This window comes from Gopherus flavomarginatus, chromosome 11, assembly GCF_025201925.1.
Source record: "Gopherus flavomarginatus isolate rGopFla2 chromosome 11, rGopFla2.mat.asm, whole genome shotgun sequence".
NCBI classification, from domain to species: domain Eukaryota; kingdom Metazoa; phylum Chordata; order Testudines; family Testudinidae; genus Gopherus; species Gopherus flavomarginatus.
The window spans coordinates 49,889,326-49,917,129 of record NC_066627.1 but is presented as its reverse complement, the minus strand read 5'-3'; the positions used below and the strand labels follow the sequence as shown (position 1 = coordinate 49,917,129).

General features: G+C 38.8%; 1 protein-coding gene across 1 annotated transcript; it reads left to right on the top strand.

Annotated features, from left to right (window-relative positions):
- Window positions 1–27,768, top strand: RAD21L1 (RAD21 cohesin complex component like 1). Its single transcript, XM_050918329.1, has 12 exons — window positions 1–144; window positions 2,217–2,346; window positions 4,743–4,842; window positions 6,667–6,773; window positions 7,722–7,907; window positions 11,480–11,581; window positions 12,403–12,516; window positions 14,493–14,722; window positions 17,897–17,999; window positions 21,084–21,223; window positions 22,889–22,966; window positions 27,580–27,768. The coding sequence occupies exons 1-12, from the start codon at window positions 1–3 to the stop codon at window positions 27,766–27,768; spliced, it is 1,623 nt and encodes a 540-aa protein (XP_050774286.1).
- The last annotated feature ends 36 nt before the right edge of the window (window positions 27,769–27,804 follow it).

Sequence of the window (27,804 nt, the reverse complement as noted above, 5' to 3'; positions counted from 1 at the left end):
ATGTTCTATATGCATTTGTTTATGAACAAGCGTGGACCATTGGCCAAAATATGGCTCGCCGCTCACTGGGAGAAGAAGCTCACAAAAACTCACATATTTGAATGCAATTTGGAGACTACTATTGAAAAGATAATTTCACCAAAGGTATGTAACTGACTGAGATGTTTAAGACCAGTTGTCGAAAGGTAGATCCTTGTTTTTTTTGAAAAAGAATATATCAACAAATATTGTAAAGGTCCATATTTGAAGTCAGAGAGACAAAGTAGGTAACGTAATATCTTTTATTGGACCAACTTCTGTTGGTGCAGGAGACAAGCCCAGCTTACACAGAGCTCTTCTTCATGTGTGGGAAAAGTACTCAGCGTGCCACTGCTAAATACAACGTGGAACCGATTGTTTAGCATAAGTAGTTAACATATATCAAGGGACTCTTTGAGGTGAAGTGGGGCAATGGAAGAGGAGGAAGGTAGCTGGTGTGAGGGTTGTTAATGGCATAGATTGTTGTAATAAGCAATAAATTCAGTCTCTCTGTTCCCATGATTTTTAGTGGCTATCAAAGTTATGCCTTTAATCTTCCAGGCTCATGTTTTGAAGGTGCAGTGCAGGTTTCCTTTGAGGACAAGGACTGAGAGGTCAGATGTGTAGTGATCACTTAGTGAAATGTGTTCGCCCACAGGTTATATGGTGGTGTTGTCTTTTATCATTTTCCTGTGAGACTTCATTTGAGTTCTTGTTTCATCCACATAGTTGTTGTTGGGGCATCTAGTGAGCTACATCATATGTTGTGATAGGTATGTGTGGGATCCATGAATCTTGAAAGATGAGTTGCAGGGCTGTTGATCATTGTAGCAGTGTATATATGTCTGCAGATTTTGCATCTGTTGCTCTGGTTGTGTCTGGTGCCGCACTGAGTTGCTGGGTCCTGAGCTGTGGGGAGCTTGCTTCTGATGATGAGCTTGGAGAGGTGAGGTGTTGTCTGAAGGCCAGAAGAAGGGGTTCAGGAAAGATTTCTTTCAGGGTGGGATCCCCATCAAGTATGAGTTGTTGTTTGATGATATCTGATATGGGTTCCAGTGTGAGGTGGTAGGTGACAACTAGGGATGTGCGGTCGGAAGGGGCTTTATTTCTGTATTGAAGCAGGTGTATTTGGGTGGCCCATTCCATGATGTGGTCCTTTTCTCTGGTGGAATGTCCTTCTTTGGTGAAGATGTTTTTGAGTGTGTTAAGGTGTATATCTCGGACTTTCTCCTCAGTGCATATTCTGTGGTATCTGAGTGCCTGGCTGTCGATAACAAATTTATTGGTGTGTTTGGAGTGGTTACTAGATCTATGAAGGTAGGTATGGTGATCCATGCATTTCTTGTATATAATTGTCTGTAGGGTTCCATTGTTGAAGCCGATCATGGTGTTGAGAAAGTTGATGCTAGTGTGGGAGTGTTCCAGAGAGAGTTTAATGGGTACACGGTGGTTGTTGAAGTTACGGTGGAAATCTATGTGGGAGTTTGTCATCTGTCCATCCAGAGGGTGAAAATAAAATTGATGTATCTCAGGTGTATCACTGGTTTCATGCATAGGTGCCAGAACTTGGGGAGCTGAGGGTGCTACTGCACCCCCTGGCTTGAAGTGGATTCCATTATATACAGGGTTTACGGTTGGGTTCAATAACTCTCAGCACCCCCACTATAAAAATTGTTTCAGCATCCCTGGTTTCCTGGTACATTTATTCAAAAATTCTTCTTAGAAACTCCAACCAAGACTGTGGCCCAAGTTTGAGGCACTGTACAAATGCATAGTAAGGGCTAGCCCATGTCTTGAAAAGCTTGTAATCTAGACAAGACAGACAGAGGGTGGGCGGGGACCAGAATATAGAGGTGAAGCGTGTTGCCCGAGGTCACATAGCAAGTGTGGCAGAGCTAGGACCAGAACCGAAGTCTTCTGAGTCCTAGTCCAGTACCCTATTCACTAGGAATTGTGTTTTTAAGTGACAATAGCTCTTGAGCTCCAACCCTGTGTTAGCCTGAATATCTCAGAATGACACATATTGTGTTGTTTTATTGTTTAATTGAGCTCCTTTTCTATACTTAGCTAGCAGATAAAGAAATTTTTCCAAGACTTCAGTAGTACACCTTTTGCTTTGTATAATAACTGAAATTATTTTGTCTTAATGATTTTGTCACAAATTTTAATACTTGAACCATTTAAAAAAATTATTAAAGGTTAAAATTGCTCTGCGCACCTCAGGACACTTGCTTTTCGGAGTGGTGCGAATCTATCATAGGAAGGCAAAGTACCTCTTGGCAGACTGCAGTGAAGCTTTAGTGAAAATGAAGATGGCATTTCGTCCAGGTATGTACCAAATTCTGCATTTGTCTGTCTATGTCCTTTATAGTTTCTCATCTGTAAATTTCATTTGGGATATTCCAGTCAGATATACATTATTGATTTCAACAGAAGTTGGAGTTCCTGGTGCTTAACAAAAAGAATTAATGGTTATTTTGAATGTAATTTGATCTTTTTGGCTCCGTCGTGGCCTTGGAGGAACCAGCTCTAGGAGTTAAAGGATAATTCTGTCTGCATTGTCAGTTCATTCCTTGTCCTTTCTAATGAGGCCACCAAATTCTTTACTGACACTGGCAGTTAGAACCAATTCTATTAGTGCTTTTGTGATCTACCAGGATGGAGACTACCAAATTCAGTTAAAATGGATTTAACTGTTTAAGTTTCATTTTATTTTGGGCACCTAATAGGGAGGTAGTATTGTCTCATGGTTAGAGCAGAGGACTATGAACAGAGGAACTTAGGCTATATTCCCAAACTTAGCACTGAGTAATTATATGATCTTTGTCAAGGCATTTAACCTTTTTATGGTCTAGGACAGGTCTACACTTAAACTGTGACACTCTGTACCTCGGGGGAGTGCCCTCTAGCCCCCATAGTCGTCATTTATATATAATTGTGATATTTCTCCTAAAGCATGCCATGTGATATATCAAGGGAAAGGTTATGATCTGCTGAAATCCATTGTTCTATCTAAATATGTATATCATTAGTGCATATGAAGTAATGAGACTGTGTTGTATGGTGGTTACTAACATATTCTGTGAGTTGGGGAATTGTCTAGATATTAGATCCCCAGAGTCAAGGACAAGGTTGCTAACCAACGCCTGGGCAGGTGTCAAACAACCATCAACAGCCATTGTCCAGCAAGGGAGTTACAATTCAATTACTCACTTGAACAAGGCCACAACAGGGGAATTGCTCAACCAACCTTGCCTGGTGACTCAACAATGACCGCCATACATGCCTGGACTTACGTTCTTCAAGCACATGGACTAAGGCAGTGGTTTTCAAACTGCGGGTCACGGCCCAGAACTGGGTCACGGTGGCTCTGGTAAGCACCGCCGACTGGGCCATTAAGTCCCATCAGCGGTGCTGCCCAGCTAAGGCAGGCAAGTCTTTACCTGTTCTGACACTGTGCTGTGCCCCGGAAGTGGCCAGCAGCAGGTCTGGCTCCTAGGTGGGGGGGCCACAGGGCTCCGCGCACCGCCCCCACCCAGAGCACCAGCTCTGCACTCCCATTGACTGGTTCCCAGCCAATGGGAGATGGTGGGGCAAATGCCTGCGGGCGAGAGCTGCGTGGAGCCACTTGCATGCCTCCACCTAGGAGCTGGACCTGCGGCTGGCCACTTTCAGGGTGCAGTGCAGTCCACGGTGCCAGGACTGTCAGGAAGCCTGCCTTAGCAATCCTGATGTGCCGCTGACTGGGCGCCACCCGAGATAAGCCCATGCCCTAACCCCACGACCCAATCCCCTGCCTCAGCCCTGAGCCCCCCTCCAAACCCAGAACTCCTTCCTGCACCCCAAACCCCTCATCCCCAGCCCAGAGCCTTGACTCCCTGCTGCTGAAGACTTGGAGCATTGCTCAGTGAGTACAAGCCCCACATGTCGTTTTTTTTTACATTTTTTTTAAAGTCATCCCTGCCAGGACCCCATTAAAACTGTTCAAATTGGGCCCCGCACGTCCTAAAGCCGGCCCTGATAATGGCACCTGGAGGGGTTTGCTGCTTGTCACTAGCAAAGCATCGTGAGATACAGCCCAGGTTGGAGAGTTAAGGGGGGCACCATGGTCCCACAATCCCAAACTACACTCCAGGGATCCCGTCACATAAACCATTGCACCGGTACAGCTGCAGTACTTCAGTGAAGACATTACTTATGCCAATGGGAGATGCTTCTCCCATCGGTGCAGGTGGTCCACCTCCTCGCAAAGTGGTAGCTATGTCAACAGGAGAATTCTCCTGTCAATTTAGCATTGTCTACTCAGGGGATTAGGTCAGTTTCACTGCATTGCTCAGGGTGTGGATTTTTCACATCCTGAGCAATGTAGTTATGTCAACCTAATTTCCTAGTGTATACTTGGCCCCAGTTGTTGTTAGTGGCCAAAATTTTCCATGATCTTTGAACAGCTATTAATTAGTAGTTCCAGTAGATTGATAGCATTTCAGAACCTCTAGCATTTTTCAATGGCACCATACATTTGTATGTATGCCAATAAATAGTATGCCTCTGAAATGTACATAAATTAAAGATTTAAGTTCCATTTTGGGGTCCTAGCGACAACGGCAAACTTAGTTTATGATGGCAACATAATTCCTTGATAGATTAACAGTCTTATTGTAAACACTTGTGAGAACATGACTCCTTATCACAGCTCATTTTGTTATGTTTTGCATTTCTTTTAGGACTTGTTGATCTTCCAGAAGAGAGCTTTGAAGCTGCTTATAATTCCATTACATTGCCTGAAGAATTTCCTGAATTTGACACACAGCTACCTGACTTGAAGTAAATGTTTCTCAACTCTTTTTATATTTTGTCTGGCCTCATTTTCTCAGAGGTAAAAATGTATGTTCTTGCTTATTATCTGACCCTTACTCAGCATGCAGGTGGTACAGTCATTCCAGTTATTTGAATTTGATAACCCAATGCTGCTATATTCTAGGCCATAGAATTATGTATTGGTACAGTTCTTCCAATCTCATTTTATGAACACAAACCTTTTCAATGACGTAATTGTTTCAGCGTAGGCTTTAGAAGTTTTTCATTTAATTTATTTGAATGAATACTAGAGACAGAAAAGTTGAACTGTTGTGCTCCAGAGGAGGCAGCCCAAGTAACCTAAATTTCATTCTGCTGTAAGAACAGGGTAGCCTGGATCCATGGCATAGAAGTCCTTCACTGGTGTGATCTAAAATTAAATTTAAAATTCTTGTCTTTTGCTCCCTGAGGGTTGGTAGGCTATGGGAGGCAGCATTCTGACATTTCAAAAGTTAAGAGCTGAGAACTAAAACATTTGTTTTTGATGGACTTTAGTGGGGGTCAGAGCCAAAGCATAGTGCATCTTCACAAACATTTTCCTTTTACATCTCAATAAATTTAGTTATTTTGGATCTGAAAGTCTTTGCTATTTTTTGTTAAAAATTTAACTTCAGAAAACCTGTAGTTTGCAGATAAATAATACATAATTGTTTTCAGTCCAATAAAGTAATACAATGTGCCACTGTGTGAGGAACAATGATGGAGCTCCCTTTTTCAAATTACCTAAGGAGTTTATAGGGTTTAATTTACAGATGATATGCTATATTGAGGAGTCCATTATGTGACATTGTATCTGGCAGAAAATGGGACTTGTATGTGAAAATATTGATAGAAGCTGAAGTTGGACAAGATGAAGGTGTGGTTGGTAGGCAAAAATAAGTTTTTGTAGAACGTCATAGGGATGATGTTTTCCCCCGTCAAGCAGGTTTGCAGTAAAGGGATATATCCTGATTACAAATTGCTCCCGTAGTTGGAGGTAGTGTCAGTAGCCAGTAGCCTCCGTGCATTAATCTAAGGCCTTGTCTACATTGCCACTTTACAGCACTGAAACTTTCTCGCTCAGGGATGTGAAAAAACACCCCCCAGAGCAATGCAAGAGTCAGTGCTGTAAAGTAGCAGTGTAGGCAGTTTAGACAGTGCACCAGCACTGGCAGCTGCACTCCCAGCGCTGGTAACTAGTCCCCTCATGGGGGTGGGTTTTTACAGGGCTGGGAGAGCTGTCTCCCAGTGCTGGTGCCACAATTACACTGCCATATTAAAGCGCCGCCGCGGCAGTGCTTTAACGTTGGTCGTGAAGATATTCCCTAAATGCTTTTCTCTCCAGCGTGGATTTTACCACAGTCATTGTACCTCTGTGACTTTGTGACTAGATTATTTAATGTGCTGTGCAAACTTCTGTGAAGATTACCTAGAAGCTTCAGCAAGTACAGAAGGCAACTGCCTGTTTCCTTCGAGGTATCAGATGTAGGGAATATATAGCATCTATTTTCCAGTAGCTATGCTGTCTTCCTTTTAGCGTCTAGATGCAATTAGAAGTGTCAATTTTAATCAATAAAGCCCTAAGTAGTTTGAGTTCTGGCTGCCTGGGAGATTGCCTTTCTCCCTGAACAAGAGTTGACATCAGCTGGGATGTTTTGGAGCCTTAAAAAGTAGTAATTTATTGCTTTTTGTCTTTAAAGGAAAACATATGAAGTTTGAGGGCCCTTTGGTTACAAGCTTTTTTGCCTTGCAGCAACATGGCCAATGAGTTTCAATTCATGTTGTTTTTTGTATCTTTACCTTTTTCATTAGTGCCATTGATGTTGCTGAACACTTTACTTTGAATCAGAGCAGACCTGAAGACATCACACTTTCAGAAGATCACAGAATGACTGTGCTTCCCGGTGATGGGAATTTTGGTGAGAACAGCCAATAAATTAGAATTTGAAAAATTTGTAAGGATTTTTACCACCATTTTTTCTAAATTATTAGAATTGTACTTCATAAGCAAATGCATTTACATTATTAATGATTTATAAAATTGCATTTTAAGATTTAATTACTGTATACAAGCTCATAAAGCTTATTTTTACTCATATGAAGGATTTGTTTGCTTGTTGTAATTACTGAGTCTCCTTATTCTCTTTGGGCTTGAGCCAAACACCACTGAAGTCAGTGAAAATCCACCTGTTGGCTAAAGTGGGCTTTGAAATAGGCTCTAAGTGACTTAAAACCTAATGGGCGTAATTCTCATTTATGCTGATGCCCCTTTAAGTGAGTGTAAACATAATATATGCAATTTAGGCTTGTGTTCACTGCAAAGTTAACTTCACTTCTTACCTAACCCCAACTCAAGTTCCGTCCACACACACAAATCTCTCACTTGAGTTGGCTGGCCCATCAGAGAATATAGATTAAAGCCTGAGTGCTGATCACATTTGAGCAGCTAATACAACCGCTCCTCTGCTAGAGGAATGTAAAGAGGCCTTAATGTAAAGGAGAATCAAGCCTAAAGGCTATGTCTATACTGCACTTTCATTGGTAAAACTTCTGTGGGCCGGAGTGTGAAAAAAACAAACACACCTGACTCATTGGGGGTGGTTTTATTTTGTCCGCAGGAGAGAGCTCTCCTGCTGACAAAGGGTGGCTACACTGCGCACCTTACAGTAGCACAGCTGTGCCACTGTACGGTGCACAGTGTAGACCTAGCCTAAGATATTTTGTGTTTTTACTGAATTAGCTTAAATTGTTTGTTCTGTAATGCAACCTCATTTTGAGAATTTTATAAAGTTCTGAGGAAATTGACATATATGTATTTTATCTGTATTGTTAGAAGGCATTGTCAGTAATTATATATGTTTGTTCAGGTGAGGAAACTGAAATACTAAGAGGACATAGCTTCTTCAGTGATGGCATACTAATGAGTACTAATAGTCTCTTGCCTGATCACAGCTCAGTGAGCACCACTGGAGACAAATCTATACTATGTGACGACACACATGGATTCAAGCTCGATGGTTTTGGAGACGAAGATGTTCCTGGGGATATGATTGGTATGGTTTGTCATAGATTAACACAATCCAATCAGTTCTATCCAAAGTATTTTTACAGTAAAAACCCCACACAAAATGTAAATAAAAATAGAACTTGCATTTGAAAACATTTTTTCTGTAATTTACTACGTGTTTCCTTTTGCACTTTTAGTTTTTTGCTACTTAATAATAATCTGAGCTCATTTATATAATCCGAGATAAAAACTCAATTAAAATGAAATTAAGCTTGAGAGTACATATCAGCAATTTAGGGTAAAATACATTACAGGAATGTTCCAATTATCCCACAATCAGGCATTATAAAACCAGGAAACTGAGAGTTAAAGTTAAACTTAAAAGAAATTCAAACGTGTTAAGATATGGAAATGCACAGTTAAGGCATTCAGACAATCTTAACTCTGCCCCTTTTGTGACACCAAGCAATAACCATATGATTTTGATTAAAGCATTTTAATGTTTTGGGTTCCAGATTCGATTAAAATGATATTTTAAAATACATTAGGTTTTTTTCTTTATTCACCTCATTGTGTCACCTGTTTGGCCCACTCTCCTTCACCCCACATTTCCCAGCACATGCATATGTGTGCACACAAACCAGTTTTCCCCTTCCCCACTGATCCTCCTGCACTATATCTCTGGCTTCCCCCTTCTGTCCTCTGTTTAGTAGATCTGGTGCAACAGTTTGCTTTTGAAAATAAATGTTTAGCATTAATTGTCACTTTTTGTCATTTTTTTTAACCAATGAAAGTCTCTCCATCAGCACAAGCTTGTATATAAGAATCTTCTTCAGTGAAACTTATATAGAATTTGCAAAATGGTGTCAATAGTCCATTGTTCTCAGAAGGACTGAGGCCATGTCTTCCCTCAGTCAATATACTCCATTTAAAAATGACAGCTACTTTCCACTGTTTCCATTAAGAGTGAAGCCACTCAATTTTTTTGTTAAGAGCCCCCGTATGGCCACACTGCCATTGAGAACAATGGGATATAGGTGACCTTCTCAAAATGATCACCTAACAGTGGACAAGTTATGTCCTGAGTTGTCTTGAGAAAAATGGGATGGCAACCATTTTGAAAGAGGGCAGTTCTAGACAGAATTCATTGTAATGGAATGTTATTTGTTAGCCTCTTGCTGGGGAGAAACGTTCAGCTATAAAGAATAAACAGGGAGAAATTACCATTAATTCTAAAAAATAAAGTCTTCAGATGTAGTCTGGAGTGAGTTTTAACTGTAAATAAAGTCCGAATCATTTGTATTATTCTGTTATTAAGTTCATTCAGGACAATTAAACAGCCCTACATTGTATGCCACATTTTTAGAGGATCTCTTTTTTTAATTAATTTTAACTCAGTCAAATTAACAATTTACTTGTAAATTCTGAGAAAATTAATTCTATTCCCAAAGAGTAAGTACAACAGTTTTGAGAAAGATATGCTGTATCTTCATACCTAACAAAGCACTTAAGTCGCTGCTTTAAGTGCAAAACTCAGCTCTGCCTTTACTATGGGCTTGGCTACATTGCGAGTTACAGCACAATAAAGGAGCCCCAGGTGCCCTAGTTCACTCCTTGTGCACATTGGCAAGGCATGTAGAGTGCTCTGACTCTGTGGCTACAGCACTGCTGGTATTCCACCTTGGTGAGTAGAATAACGTTTGCTGCGTCCCCACTGGAGTGCTGCGGCACCAGTGTGGACGAGGTGTTGCATTACTGTGCTCTGATCGGCCTCTGGAAATGTCCCATAACCCCCTTAAGTCAAGTGGCCGCTGTTGTCATTGTTTTGGTAGGAATGCGGATATACTGTTTGAAAGCTCCATTTCTGGCAGCCCGGAATGCTGTGTGTAAGAGAGAGATGCGCGGGGAGGGGGAGGTCTGCTGTCTGAACTTACAAGACAGCATGCTGATATGCTCTCATCCCCCAAAAACCCACTTTCTCTCCCCCCACATACGCACAACACACTCCCTGTCACACTCCACCCTACTCCCCATTTGTAAAGCACATGGCAGTCACTTGCATACTGGGATACCTGTCCATAATGCACCGCTCCCAATGCCACTGCAAGTGCCGCAAATGTGGCCATGCCAGTGCGCAAGCAGCTGTCAGTGTGGACAGACTGCAGCGCTTTCCCTACTGTGCTCCCCGAAGGGTTTAACTCACAGTGCTCTACACCGGCAAGTGTAGCCATGCCCTATGTCACTGCAAGTGGTGCTTCCATAATAAAACATCGTAAGTAAATCGTCATTTGAAATTTATGCTTAAAACGGGTTTAAGTACATTTTCCTCAGCTTTTGTTTTTTGCATCTGTAGCCATGCAAAAACATTTTAGAACTACAGCCTTTCCTTTTGTACTACAACAAAATGCTTTTCTCAAAAGAAATATTTGGAAATTAATGGCAAGTCAAGTGTGTCATTATGCCTGCAGTTTTGAAGGACCAGCACTGTAAACAGCTATAATCAATGGTTTTAGAATTTACATACAAACCCATTTATTTTAATGAAACTATTTAAAAAAAGCTTGTATAAAAGTTGGTATGCACCCTTTTTTTTTTTAAGTGCTGGAAAAAGAAAAAAGTATTGTTTTTAACTTTCAGGGGGGAAACATAGATGCAGAAACATAGATGCCCACTTAAACTGAATTTTTTTTTTGACAAATAAAATATTATAAATTTTTTTTTAATTTCATCCTCCTCATAATAGCAAGAGCAGCTAAGTACACTTTGTATGTGGTCTGTTAAATTTTACCACAGTATGGTGTTGTTTTCTGCTTATTTATTTCAAAATAGTTTGTTTACAAACAGCTGTCTAGTAAGTGATTAATTTGTAATATGAGTTAATCGGTGTTGACATTTTCACATAGAATTTTACTAATTATAAAGCACTCTGTATAAGTGCTGGGGCCTCATTGGCAAGGTGCTGCACACCTCTTCTGATTAGCCAAACACCCTGAGCGCCCATTGATTTTGCAGGAGATGCACAGCATCTTGCAGGATTGAGCTCTATACAATTCTTTCTAAATAATCCATTTTAATGGATTCTGCTGGCCTATTGCATAAATAATGCTATTTTAAAACATTTTATATATGTCTACCCTGTTGACCAGGTCACCTATAATTTACTTAATAGCTTTTTATTTGAGATGTAAATTTATATTTGTATTAATGTAGTTGATATACCATAGGGTATTGTAAAATATGATAATGTACAGATTAGTTTTAATTTTGAAATGTATATATTTAGCTTTTGGTGATTGCCATTGTATATAAGCTAGAACAGGTATGGGGGTTTGTTTGTTTTTTAGAATAAAGAAGTTATATATAAAACTATTTTTAAACAACATTAAAGATCATACTTTCACAGGTAAAAGGCAGAAAATTCAAAATTAAGTCTAATTCTCTCCTTTATACACATTGTTTAGTATTAAGAAAGCTTTAATTCTAAATCTTCAAACTTGTTTAAGTCAGTCTCTTGCTTTAGACGCAAGACTGATATTTAAATAGTAACGTTTGTCTGTGTCATTTGTTTTATTATCACTAAAGCTTAGAGTGAATAAAATTATGCATTTTGTTTTCAAGAAAATCTGCTGAGGACTGAGCAAAATAGCCTAATTTATGACATTCTTGATATGGATGAAGAAGTTCCTTTGTCACAGGAGCTTCCTGATGATAATGGAGTGGGTGAGTTTGTAGTGTTTCTGTTCCTTCTGATTACCTAAATCAGTACCTCACTAATTTGTTAATGTATAAAACTAGTGTTGTGCAGGCATTATGTGATCAGAATCATATCCTTTGCTTTATTACTGTCTTGGATTCTGTTTTACTTTTTTCTTTTATACTTTGTTCCCCTTTCAGGTATAATTAATTCTTGGAATTCTGTGTCTGTAACTCGACGTTGATAGAAACATGTTTTTACATTATACCCTTTTCTATCTCAGAAGATGTTGTGAGGTTTAGTTTGATATCGGCTCCTTGGATGAGAGGGAATATGACTGTTCTTTATAAATACATCAAGAGAGTAAACATTAGGAAAGGAGAAAAGCTATTTAAGCTAAAAGACAGTGTTGGCACAAGAGGAAATGAGTATAAACTGCTATAAATAAATTTATGCAGAAAATCAGAAGCAGGTTTCTAACCATCAAATGAGTGAGGTTCTGAAACAGCCTTCCAGTAGGTGTACTTGGGAAAAAACGATATCTAGATTTATGATGGAGCTTGATAAATTTATGTATGAGTTTATCTGATGGAGTTGCCTGTGATAGATGGGGACTAGAATTGATGACCCAGGAGGTCTCTTCCAGTCCTATGTTCCTATGATGAAAGAAACTGCAGAAGTGGAAAATATTTGTATTAAAATATTTTAGAAATTAGTTTCAGGAAGAAAAAAAATTCTATTGTACCTTAAGACTTACACTCATTTTTCTAACTCTAATATTTGTGTTTTACTACCAAATGAATTAATTAAAATATTTTTATTGGATTGTGGGATGTGTGTTTTACAGTGAATTTCAGCTATGTAGGTTCAATGCATCCAGAAGAAAGCCACCAGATGAGTGAAACTACGCTGTTGACAAATAAAAAAGAAGGATTTACACTTGAGCCAGTTGATGCTACAGGTCAGAGTTCAATCAGTTTCCTGTTAGGTGCAAATATTACAATTCCTGCTACATGCAAAAACCCTGAAAAGCATGTTATATAAAATTATTCTAGTTATATTATTTGCTTTACTCTCCTCACTCATTATTACTAATGATATTTGTATCAGAGATTATTTTTATTTACTTACATTTCATCTGTTCCTGCTGTCAAAGTTCAGTTCTGTTCTGAAAAGTGACTATGCAAAAAGAGCATTTTCTTATATCAACTGATCCATTCTCAATGTTTATTCACAGTCCTCTCCACTTACTAAAATAAGTTTTATTATTTTTCACTCCTGTTAGCAATGCAAAACCAATACTGCTATAGGAGAGCGAACTATATTATATTCTGGCTCATATACCATCAACAGAATTGTTAACTCAGTTCCAGATGCAGAATCTTTGTGGGCGAGTTGTGGCCAGAAAGAACCAACATTGACTTTCAGATTCCAGCGTGAATTTTCAGGGTTTGCTTTGTTTCATAGTCTTAATTTTACTTAAACATAAAGATTTCCCTAAGATATTGAAAAAGGAAAATTTTTCCTCATTACTGTGATTAACAGGTGTTCAAAGTTAGTTTATTCAAGAAGATTAAAATTGGATGGCTCAAAGAGACATCATCAGTCCTTGGAGATACAAGAAATGAAAGTGTAATTTGTTTCATCCAGTGGCCAACTTATGTGGTACATTTGTGGGTGTTATCAAATACATAAAATGATACAGCGGAAAAGAATGTTATGAAATAAACACCCACACCATTCATATTGAAACTAAACCTTAGAATGCTTACATTTTCAAACCTTCCTGCCAAATGATTATTGAGATCCATGCATACCATAGATGTGTTTCTCCATGTGTTGGTGTCTATCTCCTCATTCAACATCTTAAAGGGTTAAAGCTGACAAAACCAGACATTAATCCTAAAATACTACTTTTTTAAGGACGTTTGCAATTCTTGGCCTGGCTAACTTCTCAGTAAACTGCCTGAGAGACAAGGGAGGTGAGAGAATATTTTTATTGGACCAACTTCTGTTGGTGGACTGTACTAGCTTTCAAGGTATAATACCTGTCTCTCACACACTTAATGATGTCCTCTTACTTAAATAAACCATTACTTGACAGCTTTTTGACTACAATATTTATAAATCTTCCTGCACTTAGGGGTATTTGAACTTGAGAGTATATAGAATTCCCAATAAAATGAAGAGGCTGTCTTTCTGAAAACTTCTGGTGAAAAGGTCCCCTCATTGTCAATGTAATTCTCCAGTTCACTCTACTTTTTTCTAAACTATTTCCAGCCTAACCTTTTTATTCCAACTATTATATTCATGATTAAGTTTTAAAGCATCAGAACTTGTTTGCATATGTTCATAATTCAACAAGAAATTAGAGGAAAATATTCTAAACTGGAGTCAAAATGTCCCTTATTGTTTGGCTGGTGGTTGCCATATTGACACTTTTTTTTTTTTTAGCTGAAAGATTGACCTCAGGATGTGAGGGTGTGGGAGATGAAGGTGATACTTTTGGCCTCTTAAGGAGAGTTACCAGTACACGTGCAATAAACAAAATGCCCTCTAAGTTGCTGCAGGAAAATGTTTTACGAAGAGAATTGAGGACTGGGAGTAAAGTGAGGGAAATGGCCACAAGGGAAAGGTCAGCAATGTCAGGATGGCCTAATATCCAAATCTCTGCATTAAGAAGATCACAAGCCAGCCCCTCCCCATTCCACACTCTTGTTATAGCATATGCTGTCACCAGAACTATGAATAGGGGAGAGCTTCTGTTCAGATGTTGACACCAACATGCTGAACAATGAAAATGTAGAAAAAATAATGCAATTTGAATAGCATCATTTACTTCAGGTGTGATACCCAACACCTCTAGTACAGTAATAGACAAATGTCCATCAGAAAAAGAGATAAACGTCTCTGTTTGTGAATGTTTCTTATGCTTAGTTGTCATAGGGAGAAGGAGCTTTAAAAGAAAGAGGAAGTTGCTTGTTGATGTAGTGAAGGAGCTCAGCAGCAGTACTATTTACAAACAGCTTAGCAACTGCACGGATATTCTTACTATGTTGGATCTTGCACCCCCCACAAGAAAGTTGATGATGTGGAAGAAGTCAGGAGGAGTGGATAAACTTCTGTCCCATACTACACAGCCTTTGATTAATGCTGAGCTACAAATGGTAAAGGTTTATGCCTTTGTATGCTGTTACAACATTACCCTATACATGATGGGATTGTTGCATATTTAGGACCTGATTATCAGAGATGGTCTCTAATTTTACAGGTTTCATTTTGTGGGCACAAGTAACTGTGTGTCCAATAAACTGCCAGTGTAAATATTAATAATTGAACCTTATCTAATTATAGAGAAATTTGGATATTGGACATCTGATGACTATGTTTGTATCCACTAGTATTTCCTTCTACTGAAAAGTCTGCCATCTCTAGAATTCAGGCCCTGAATCTTCAAAATTCCAGGAACTAGAACAAGAGGGCATAGAAATGTGAGCATATGTTTGTGATTTCACATATAAGCACTTAGTTGATTGTACACTGGTACATTATTATTTTTCTGATTTATTGCTCTGTAATTAGTACTAGACCATGTTGACCTTCTTCAATTATTGCTTGTTATAATAATAATAAAAATATTATATAGTGCCTTCCATCTGTAGATTTCAAAGTGCTTTTTTGTTTTTTGTTTGTGTTCTGAGGTCTTCAGGCTGCCAAGTAAATACAAATGTATTATGATTATTTTTTATTAATATAATCTAACTGAGTAGGAATTATATTCTAGGAAGTCCTAGTTTTGAACAATGAATTCAAAGAAAAAGAATTACTAACCTTTAAATTCGTAGAGCCAAATAAGATCAGCTTGAGCAAAAATATGTGACTTGACCTGATCCTATACTATTGTAGTAAGGGCCTTATGTCAGAAAGAACATTCTAACAGTCTTACAAGACAAGAGGTCTTACAGAGAAATGGTGTTAAAATTGTTTGAAATATCTGTGGACATGTCCAGTTTTACTGAAATTGTCATTTCATTAATTTTAGTTTCTGAAACATGTTTTCAGTTGCACCAAATGGAAATCGTGGCAGCTAATCAGATTACTGGTGGTGGCTACTTATTTATTGATTTAAAACAAAACTTCATCTGGTTACAAGTAGAACATACCTTAAAAAAAGACAAAACTGTATTTTAAGCTCTTATTGGAAGCACACAAGTCATTTCTCTAAGCCAGTCAGAATTCAGCTATTCAATAATGGTATAGTGAACAGCTGTCACTATCTTGGTCCATCAACTGTTAGACAAAAGACTTCAGTTTTTCAGTATAATGGGACTAAAGTAATTGAAATAGAACATTATCACAAGAAGACTTCTGTCAGATAAACATTGAAGCAAAGCAGAAGGAAGAAGTATGTTGTGAATCCTGAACAACAGTGTGTATGTTTAAACCAGCAGCCTGTGTTATACCTGTGTTTATATTTTTATTTCAAATGTTTTTTAATTTTCCCTTTTATAAACTATTTTAGAGGAAGGCAATTGAAACCACTGAGGCTAGCTGCATGAAATATAATGATTAATATTCTCAAAGCAGTGTGGGGGATTTAGATTAGGGTGACCAGATGTCCTGATTTTAAAGGGACAGTCCCGATTTTTGGGTCTTTTTCTTATATAGGCTCCTATTACCCCCCACCCCATCCCGATTTTTCACATTTGCTGTCTGGTCACTCTAATTTAGATACAGGTCTTTGTGTAGCAAAATCCCCTGCACTGCTTTCAAAATCTCAACTTGTGTTTTTAATTTTTCATTTTAAGTAAAAGCCTTCATTGGTTAATTGCAATAAGACACTGTACTACATCTTTTTTTTGATAATAACGCGCTTGCTAGTGTGCCATTGACTTAAAACAGTGGCTCTCAAATTTTTTTACCGGTGACCCCTTTCATATAGCAAGTCTCTGAGTGTGACCCCCCCCCCGCTTATAAATTAAAAACACTTTTTAATATATTTAACACCATTATAAATGCTGGAGGCAAAGCGGGGCTTGGGGTAGAGGCTGACAGCTCATGACCCCTTATGTAATAACCTCGTGACCCCCTGAGGGGTTCTGCCCCCCCGTTTGAGAACCCCTGACCTAAAACATATCTTTGTATCCAGCCATGTCTACATCTCTTAGCTCATTACAAGATAAGAATCTCTTGAACACTGTCTTCTCATTATGCTGAAGGATATTGGCTGGAAAAATAGGTCAAATCATGCATGGAAGGACCTTCCAGGCATGGATCCTCACCTCTTTTCCACAAGAGGGAGATATCAGTTGCTTTTTGGCACTGTTCCCTGCTCCCTCTCCCATGATTTCAGGGATCTTCCAGATAGCCTTCTGTAGGTTCAGGGTCCATGATGGGGTGAAGACTGCTGGGAGAGCCCAACTTGGGTGGGAGTAAGGCAAAAGGAAGCATATAGTGTCCCCCTACTGGCCCCACAGAGATTATGTAGGCTCTATTACCTTTTATATGGGGCACCTCTTTAGTGGGTCACCCCTCCTTTAAGAGTGTTCCAGGGGAACTTCTGGAAGAGGACACTGGAGTGCAAGGGCAGGTATTGAGGCACAGGCGTCCATTCAGATGACCTTAACCTCTTGTTAATCCTTTGGATCCATACAGATCCTGCAGATCTGCAAGGTTTTAGGGACAGAGCCACACCCTATTCCACATGGAGACAAATCATGGCTCCACAACTATATGAGAGAAACTCCCATGTGAATAACTTCACAGATTTTTCTTTCCCTTATCCATCTCCTGTGGGTAGAGAGAGATGATCCAGCCCAATGTTAGCTTTGCCACTTTCTCACTTAGAACAGCGGTTCTCAAACTGTGGCTTGGGATCCTCAAGTGTGTTGCGACCCCATTTTAATGGGGTCACCAGGGCTGGCTTAGACTTGCTGAGGCCAGGGGCTGAAGCTGAAGCCCAGTCCCCACCATCTGGGACCGAAGCCTGAAGGCTTCAAACCTGGGCAGTTGGGCTCAGGTTACAGGCCTCCTGCCTGGGGCTGAAGCCCTCAGACTTTGGCTTTATCCCCTACTCCACCCCACCCTTAGGGTCGTGTAGCAATTTTTGTTGTCAGAAGGGGATCACAGTGCAATGAAGTTTGAGAACCCCTTATTTAGAGAATCTCTGCAAAATTTGTTAACAGGGTCTGAGTCAATGAGTCTAAATTCTGGATCAAAGCAATTAATATACAGTAACTGTCCATCATTTCCTTGTATTTTCTGTTATATTTTGTTTTTAGTTATTAATCTGAAGTTACATTCTAGAAATATAAAAAAGAAACAAATTTTTGTTTTTATAGTTGTTTGCAAATTGCTTTAAGTATCATGGCTTTAAGACTGGAAGAAAAGGTATACAGACAGAGTCTGAAACTGAAGAAACAAGACAAGAGAAAGAGACTACAGGTCAGATTTTTATAATTCTGCTTGTCCCAATTGATTTTATTATTTAACCCCCAGAAAATATTTTTTTTAAACTCGCACATTTTATTTAGTGTTTCAGACACAAAACATTCAACGTGCATCACTGCACAAACCAGAAAGGCAAGAAAGTTTAAAGCTTAAGAAAACTGGTTACCCACTTAACCAATTTGTTACAGCAATTATATTAATTATAGGGCTATTGATTAACCTCAGTTAACTCACGTGATTAACTCAAAAAATTAACTGTGATTAAAATATTAATTGCAATTAATCACACTGTTAATAGAATACCAATTGAAATGTATTAAATATTTTGGGTGTTTTTCTACATTTTCAAATATATTGATTTCTATTACAACACAGAATACAAAGTGTACAGTACTCACTTTATATTAGTTTTTATTACAAAATATTTGCACTGTAAAGATGACAAACAAAATAAAGCATTTTTCAATTCACCTCATACAAGTACTGTAGAGTAATCTCTATTGTGAAAGTGTAACTTACAAACGTAGATTTTTTTTGTTACATAACTGCATTCAAAAACAAAACAATGTAAAACTTTAGAGCATACAACTTCACTCAGTCCTACTTCTTGTTCAGCCAATCACTAAGACAAACAAGTTTGCTTACATTTATGGGAGATACTGCTGCCTGCTTCTTATTTAAAACGTCACCTGAAAGTAAGAACAGGCATTTGCATGGCACTTTTGTAGCCAGCATTGCAAGGTATTTACATGCTATATATGCTAAACATTTATATGCCCCTTCATGCTTCAGCTGCCATTCCAGAGGGCATGCTTCTATGCTGATGATGTTCATTAAAAAAATAGTGTTTTAATTAAATTTGTGACTGAACTCCTTGGGGGAGAATTGTGTTTCTTATTCTATTTTACCTGCATTCTGCCATATATTTCATGTTATAGCAGTCTCGGATGATGACCCAGCACATGTTGTTCATTTTAAGAACACTGTCACTGCAGATTTGACAAAACGCAAAGAAGGTACCAATGTGAGATTTCTAAAAATAGCTACAGCACTCAACCAAAGGTTTAAGACTCTGAAATGCCTTCCAAAATCTGAGAGGGATAAGGTGTGGAGCATGCTTTCAGAAGTCTTAAAAAAGCAACACTCCAATGTGGAAACTACAGAATCCAAACCACCAAAAAAGAAAATCAACCTTCTGCTGGTGGCATCTGACTCAGATAATAAAAATGAACATGCATCGATCTGCACTGCTTTGGATTGTTATCAAGCAGAACCCATCATCTTCACAGACGCATGTCTTCTGGAATGGTGGTTGAAGCATGAAGGGACATATGAATCTTTAGTGCATCTGGCACGTAAATATCTTGCGATGCCAGTTACAACAGTGCCATGGGAATGCCTGTTCTCACTTTCAGGTGATGTTGTAAACAAGAAGCGGGCAGCATTATCTCCTGCAGATGTAAACAAACTTGTTTGTCTGAGCGATTGGTTGAAGTAGGACCGAGTGGACTTGTGAGCTCTAAAGTTTCACACTGTTTTATTTTTGAGTGCAGTTATTTTTTTGTATATAATTCTACATATGTAAGTTCAACTTTCATGATAAAGAAGATTACACTACAGTACTTACATTAGGTGAACAGGAATATACAATTTATTTTGTTTTTTACAGTGCAAATATTTGTAATAAAAAATAAATATAAAGTGAGCACTGTACACTTTGTATTCTGTGTTGTAATTGAAATCAATATATTTGAAAATGTAGAAAACATCCAAAAATATTTAAATAAATGGTATTCTATTATTGTTTAACAGTGTGATTAATTACAATTAATTTTGTAATCGCTTGACAGCCCTAATTAGTTATAAAGAAGAAATACATATTTTGCTTTGTAAATACTTCAATGCCCTGCTTAAAAAATGCTTAAGAATAAGAGGCATAGTACATTTGTTAGGTTGGTGAGGGTCTCTTTATCTGGGAAACCACTGAAACCAAACAAGGCTTTCATTTTATTCTGAGATTGATGAATAATAGCCCACTGTCCCAAAACAGGTATTTAGGTCTTTTCTATTCTGGATGACTGAGACTTTGTGGAACATCCAGAAAGAGACATGTTTCTTCCAGAAACTCTTGATTACAGGTGTTCCACTCATTTTTGATTCTCAAGTCATCTAGAGAAAACAATCTGTAATGTTGTCAAGAAGTTAGGTAGAGGAATAGATTAGGATACCTCTATATCCACAATTATTCTTCCTCAGTACTTAGCAGTGTACTCAGTTTCTTTTAAAAAAGATTTTCAGACCCAGATTCACCCAGTTCATTTTGAGCAGCCTCATGGCATAATTATAAAAATTTATAGGCATACTTTAATGTTTGCCTAATGGTAGTGAATAAACAGCATGTCATACCCAGCCGATATCACAAAGACATTAATCCACCTCTGCATGATGGCTGCTTGCTAAGTCTACTTACTCATGGTAACCAAACAAGCAAAAGGAAGTGTGTACAGAAGTGTTTACAGACCACAGACTAGCTCGCCAAGCATATACAGCCATCCTGCCTCTTTTTGGCACTAGTATAACTTAGATCAATTTCAACCCTGGCATAAATGAGTTCAGAGAAAACAATAGAAAATGCACCTTTTATTCCAGTGCCGGAATTGGTCCCTTTTCTTATTTACTCCTCCTCCTTTATTAATTTGAGAATGTGACTACTAGCATTATACTTTACATTGAGTAGAATGTTATATTGTCACTTGCTGAATTGCACTGTGGGATGTGTTGAGAGAACTATACTTGCAGTGGAAAACAGTGTTTATTCCATGGTAAATAAGTCTGTTTCTTAACCAGTCATTTATTTTGTAAAATTTGCACAGTTTTCCTGCAAGTGAAAGGTCTGTCTTTAAATGCTTCCAAGAAAACTCTTCCACTAGTTTTTTGTCCCAAAGTACCATTGAGTACGCAGCTCCTGCTCAGGACTCATTTTGATTCTTATAATCCATGATCATTTGGTGTTAATGGTGGTTGATTTTTGAGATTCAGTGTAACTTCATTTTAAACTTTGTTTTCTTGTTAATATAGAGATGTTGAGAATAGAAGAGTCAAGTTACCTGGGAGAGTCAGCTCATACAGAAACTGAGAGAACTATTACTGATGATTCATTTGTGTTGGCATTACAGAATGGCAGAAATGAAGATGCTGATAAAATGAATGAGGCTATAGTAAGCACCTTCAATTAAATGTAAAAGGACAAATGCATGTATTTATTAGCCATGCTTTATATTAAGTTTCTATTTACAGAGAGTTATAACATCTATTAATTATTTACTAAGTATGTTACAGACATGAGTAGTTTGTGTTATAGATGTTTTAAGTACATTAGTAAAATGCCTTATGAATGGTTATAAACCATGTTTATAAGCAAACTTGTTGGATACAATACCAATTTATTAACCATTTATTAAAATAGCTATTCACTTATTAACTCTTTATAAACTACTTATAAATTGAACCTAATTATTATTTAAGTGTGCTGAAAAAGATACATGTTAATGGCCATTTGTATCAAGGATAGGATTTCAGATCTCCTTGATATTTAGTAACATCAGCCTGGACATTATACAGTCTTTTAGTGTCCTTAGCAAAACTAGAAAATGTCTTTGTTTTGTTAGTTTTAATTTGAGGTTTTTGCTATAACGTAGAGTTTATATTTACACCAATGTGGTGGGTTCCACAATACATTCTGCTCCGTTTTAAGTCATGCTATAGTGCACTGTATAAAGGTGTGGTCTTGCTATCACACAGCGGGACCTCTATGTCCTTTGTGTACCAAAGAGGGAGACTGAATAGTCTGTGCAGGTGAGGGTTGGGAACAAGCTGGGGCAGAGTCTGTGCATATACACTGACTATGAATCTGGTAGTTGCAACTCTCCAGTGGAGATTGTGAAGGCATTGCAATCACTCTTGCAGAACACAAGTCTGTGCCTTGCCTATGGGGTGGGAAAATTAGTTACTGTTAAAAATACTGAGATATTAAAGACTGGTAGTACATACTACTTTCTGTAAGGAGAGGACGAAGCCAAGAAAAACAATATTCTTCCAAAACTGAAAGTAAAAATTAATACAGAAGTTATTTATTTTAAAAATGTAGAATTCATGTTTGTCAAGTTTTTTCTGTGGGTGCCAAAATTTGTACGAATATGAAATCCTGGTTTGGTAATCAAGGCCCCATGTATTCCACCATTCAAGCATTGTGGAATTTGCCTTGAATCAACTCCTTGCTGCAGAATGTAAGCTTTCATTTAGAAAAAGTTTCTGACCTTAATGGTTGTGAAAAAAATCTTAAAAACTTGCACCAAGTTTAAACTTGAGTCTGCAGGCAGCTTGAAATAGTAGCTATGAGTGGTGTGAAGTGCCCCATTCGTCTTAATAGGTCATTAACTCCAAAATACAGAGATAACATTTTAAATGCCAGATTGGCCCATGAACAGTAGCAAAATAATTAAAAGGCTCTTTACTAGCATAGTAAGTAAAATGCTGTTAAACAATCCCATCTGAGTAACAATATCTATCTAATGTTTTTACAATTCCTTACAGCCTAGTACTCCACACATGCCAAAAGCCCCAACTGTCCCCTACGCAACTACCAAAATACCCAACTTCACCCTTAATACAGCTCTGGTGTGGTTAGGCATTGTCAAAATAGATAACACACGGGCCACATAAAAAAAAATTGCAGCCTTAAAAAGTGAAGTTTACCAGGTAGGAAGGTAAATAACTTTTGAAATTTAAAAGAGTGAGCTAAAATACTTGTCCAATTTTTAACATTTTGGCATGTGATTTTTTTTATAAGTTACATCTAATGCTTGTATTAACCTCCTATACAGGAGATGGTGAGGAATGATCAAGACAGTGAAGAAAGAAGATGGAGCAAAAGAACTCTTCAAATATTGAACACTTTACGGGTATGATGTTGGATTTAGCCATTAGATGCTTTTTAAATCAGCTATTGACTTGGATTGAACCACAAAATGTAATGTACAAGCACTTGCTATTCGTTGATACATTACATGTGCAACTGGTCTCTGTAAGAGTTTCATGTGTGTTACAACCATGTTTTATTGTGTGTTGACCTAGATACTCTCAGGCTTCAGAATGCTTTGTATAATGGCAAATCCTGCACTGTTTTTGGAATTTTTAGAATTTTCTAACTTTGGAGTACTTGATTTCTCACTCTGAAGTTTACTTTAACACTGGACCATGATTTTATTATTGGTGGGTCTGGTAGCACTGCCTATTATTAAGGTTGTCTGACACTTCCCATTGTAAGACCCTATTTTCAATTGCTCGTAACTTTGCCAAAATTTGCCAAACTGTTCAAGCTAAGGTTTTACATGCTGGGTGTCTGTATCAGGCTAAATTTTTTGGACAATTTCAGCCCAAATGATTCAGACATTTCTCAGAACGATGTTTGGGAAACATACATTGTTTTGCCCATATTAAAAGAATTCTGATGACCTTTATTTTAAGATGCTTTTATGCCCATATGCTTTAGAGCAGGATCTTGAAACTTGATAGCAGCTTTTGCCTTTATGTCAGGGATGTGCTGTTTGCCTTCTCTGTGAAAATCTGCCAAATTTGGCCAAATTGTAAGCCTTTGAACAATTGCAACAATTGGTTAGTAGAGCTTCACAGCTAAAAACTCAGAAGGTTCATATAGAATCTGGCATTCTCCAGCCCAGGACTGAGCAGGACTTCCCTGAAATTACAGGTCTGGACTGCTGTGGGCCAGGCATCAGAAGTGAGAGTGGGGAGACTGGCTCTCTGTGCTCTTGGTGCCCTCCTTCTCTCCCCTGCCCCCAGGCTGGCACTGAGGCACCACTGAGGAGACAGCTGTCTGTTTTGAATGTAGAGGGGACATAAACCAGATCTGGGAGTGGGTCAGATGACTGTGCCAGGCAGTTGGTGTGGGAGCCTGGGAGGAATGGGAAACAGAGAGATGAGACCGGGCCTGGGAGATGGCTGTGGGGAGACTGGGTCTGAGAGATTGAGGTAAAGAATTAATAGTTCTTCAAATGGCTCTGCATATTCCCACTTATGAATATTGCCCCACCTGGTGGCACCTAACAGTAGAACCTTCTCCAAGCACTGCCTATTAGAGCGCATGTTCACACACACACACACACACACACACACACACACACACACACACACACACACACACACACACACACACACACACACACACACACACACACACACACACACCAGCCTTCCCCTCAATGCTTTTGAATGTTCTGAGGGCAAGACTATATAAGGGGGCACTGCACTCTACCACCTCAGTTGCTGCAGCAAACAGAAGTGAACCATTCCAGTCCATTCAGATCCAGGGATTTTCCTCCTTTGATAGTGCCTTTGATAGTTTTAGTTGTTGTTATTAGTGTGCAGTGTAGTTAAGTAATAAGTGTAGATAGTTAAGGAGAGTTGGTAGGTTCGGTTCCATGATATGGCGGAACAGTAGAAGAAGAAGAAGCTGGGATTTAAGAGATGTGCTTTGTGCTCAGCTGTCTTCCCATCATTGGATGATCACATTAGTTGTCTGAAGTGCTGGGTTGAAGGTAATTCTCCTTCTGGATTTTCCATTTGCCAGGATTTCATGCCCAGAGCCTGCAAAGACAGATAGAATAGACTGAAGGTGCTTCTGATTATGGAGGCTTTAGCTGCTAAATCCTCTGGTTCTAGATGGTCATCGGATCTGAAGCCTAAGAGGTCAATTTCAGATCCTGCGGTTTCCTCCAGCAAGACTAAGCTGCTTAAAGGTTCCCAGGACATTGGGATCTTCAATAGTTTGGTCTCTGGATCCTTCTGTTAAAGATGTCAAGGCTTCGAAGGCACCACTGGTGTTACAAGGCCATCTTCCTGCTGAGGATCCTGGAGCCACATGGTTGGCTCCAGCCTTACCTGTTCTGAGGAAGAAGACAAGGGAGAAGACAGCCAGTGTTAGCAATGCCAGATTCTGTACATCAGATTTATCAGCTCCATCCAAGTCTGACATGGCGTCTGTGCTTCTGATTCTGAAACCCTAGGTGGTTCTGGGTTCAACTTCGTACCTGGATCTGGTACTTAAGTTTGTGGGACAGGCTCCATCCTCTGCTTCTGTTCAGAGATTCTCCTCAGAGCTGAAGAGGACTTTTACAGTGGTGTCTGATGTGCACCTTCCTGCTTCTCATCACTCATCTGACCCAACTGAGAGGCAGAGGATGATGAAGAAGAGATGGGTGTCATCCATTCCATGGTCAATGTCTTCTTCATCTGGAAAGAGAAGAGCAGAGGAGATAGTCTTTCTCCAGATCCATCAATGCATCCTCTTCCTAAGACTCCTGCAAGATCCTCTGGCAGATCTTTCTCACCTTTTATTTCTCTTTGACTTCTGGTTCCATTGTTGTCTCTGGTATGATCCACAGTGGTTCTGAGGTAGTATCCTCATTTAGGGGAGGAAAGAAAGAATTAAGACACCTGATTCATCCCAGTTCATGCCTCCTCAGCCTGGGCTCCCTCACTTCTTTGCTTCTACTCCTATGGTGTGTTTCCAGATTTCATCTGTTGGAGAGATTGGCAGTCCTAGTCTCCATGGCCCCATTGCATTGCACTGCAGGAATTTCTGAATCCTCCTCCTTATGAATGGAGAGGTGATGTTTCATCTAATAAGGATCCAGTGTCTCAGCAATTATTGGATCTGGTTGCACCAGATCCATTGGCAGCTCAGGCAAGGGTACCTGATACACTGTCAAAGAGAAGGATGAGAAGATAGCTCCTCTTTTTGAACAAGAACAAATGAATACTGACTTTGATGTCACCTGATGAACTGATGTCAACTGATGAGCATGTGGATGTGCTTTCTGCTTCTTGCCCTTCTCAGGATACTCTTCAGTTCTACTACCTGGTGGATTGCATGGCATCCATATTGAACCTACATATGGTGGCCTTGGGAGAAGAGGCGGAGTGGGGGCAGGGTCTCGGGGAGAAGGGGTGGCGCAGGAGGCGGGGTTACGGTTCGGATGCTGGTGCCCCCCCTCCTTTGAGAGAGCTTCCGCCGCTCCTGGAGTCAGTGCTTCAGTCATTATTTAATTAGGACTCTGTTCCAACCTTCTGAATTTTCAGCACTGCACATAATTGGGAATATGCAGATCTACTCAAAGAAGAAATGAAGGCTACTGCCTTGTAACCAGAGTTCTGTGAGATGACTGCATATTCACAGTTCACACCCACCATCCTCTCTTTCTCAAAGTCTTATTATGGTTTCTCTGGGTTAGCAGTGGAAGGAACTGAAGTGGTACGGAGGCAAGACCCCCTTATAAAGCCTTACTCTCTTGATGCTATAGTGATGAGTACTATAGAAAAACTCATGAGAAAATTAATAATTTTCTTTTCAGAACAAGGTTTGAATAATGTATGGTAAATAAGGCATGGGCCACACATTGAACAATTAGGAGAAAACAAAATATTGAATAGCTGTGTATTAGTTGAGCATAGACTATACTGTGCACTGAATGAGGCAGGGATTCTGTGAAAAAAATAAGTGATCATATAATTAAAGAATGTATCATAATGCAAACATACAAGGGGGGAGTACAGGCAACCTTCTAGCATTTCCTAATGTTGGAGTGCTTGATTTTGCAACCTTAATAATCTTCTTTTAACATAGTTTTTGTGAGAGATGTGTGTGTGTGTGTACGCACATATCCAGTGTGATACATGTGTGTATGTTTACACAGTCACACACATGGCCATTTACAAAAATCACACAAACATTTAGCAAGTTGTGGTAGACTTTACTGTATTTTTAATGATATTTGCTGTACTTAGAAGGGAAAATAGTAAAAGCCACAGTAAATTATAACATAAGGACTGGCAGTTCTGCAAAGCCTTACACATGTGATTGTTTTTATGGATCTTAGTAGTCCCATTGAATTAAATGGAACTAATGACTTATACTGTAAATATACATGTAACATTTTGCAGGATCAAGGCCTAAGTAGATTTTTATGGGATACATTGCATCTTGTATCATCAACAGTATTGCCAACTCCAACCATCCAAAAACCATGACTCAGACCCCCCAAAATGATGAGATTTTAAAATAAATGTTAGGTTCTTTTTCTGTGCCTTTTGCTTTTTGGCCTGTTAGGATGCACTTGCTTTATCTTTTCAAGCATTTCTGCACAACCACAAAGGCTAGAATTTTGTTTAAAATGAAAGCTTAGATTCCCATGCAATCTCTTGATTCCAGAAGGGCGGGGGGGGGGTGTTAAGAAAACACAAAATATCGTGAGACTTGTGATAAAATTGCAAGAGTTGGCAACACTGTAAAATTTATAAAGAACTTTAGGAAAATTACATACATTAAAACTTACAGATAAGAAACCATCTTAAGGCCTCAATCCTGTAAATATTTACTCCTGTGCAAAAATGTTTAAAATCAGTAAAATCAGTACGTTGGTTCCAACACCATGGGAACTTGTTTTATTAGCAGTTAAACTGACCTAAGTATAGTTTTCAATTTCTTTTTTCTATACAGTACATCAACAAATCAGGAGTGAGTTCTGTCAGTTTTTTGGAGCTCTGTAAGAACAATGACCGGAAACAAGTTTCAGCCAAGTTTTACAGCTTCCTTGTTCTAAAGAAACAGCTGGCTATTGAGCTTACTCAGTGTGCTCCCTATGCTGATATTATAGCAACTGTGGGTCCAAGGTTCCATACTATCTGAGAGCTACCATAATCTACACATACCATGGTTAAAACC

Excerpts from the sequence above, each read along its gene's own strand:
- RAD21L1 (XM_050918329.1), top strand. The coding sequence starts at position 1 with ATGTTCTATATGCATTTGTTTATGAACAAGCGTGGACCATTGGCCAAA. Across the intron at positions 12,517-14,492 it reads TGAGCCAGTTGATGCTACAG|TTGTCATAGGGAGAAGGAGC; the intron begins GTCAGAGTTCAA and ends TCTTATGCTTAG. Across the intron at positions 21,224-22,888 it reads ATAAAATGAATGAGGCTATA|GAGATGGTGAGGAATGATCA; the intron begins GTAAGCACCTTC and ends CCTCCTATACAG.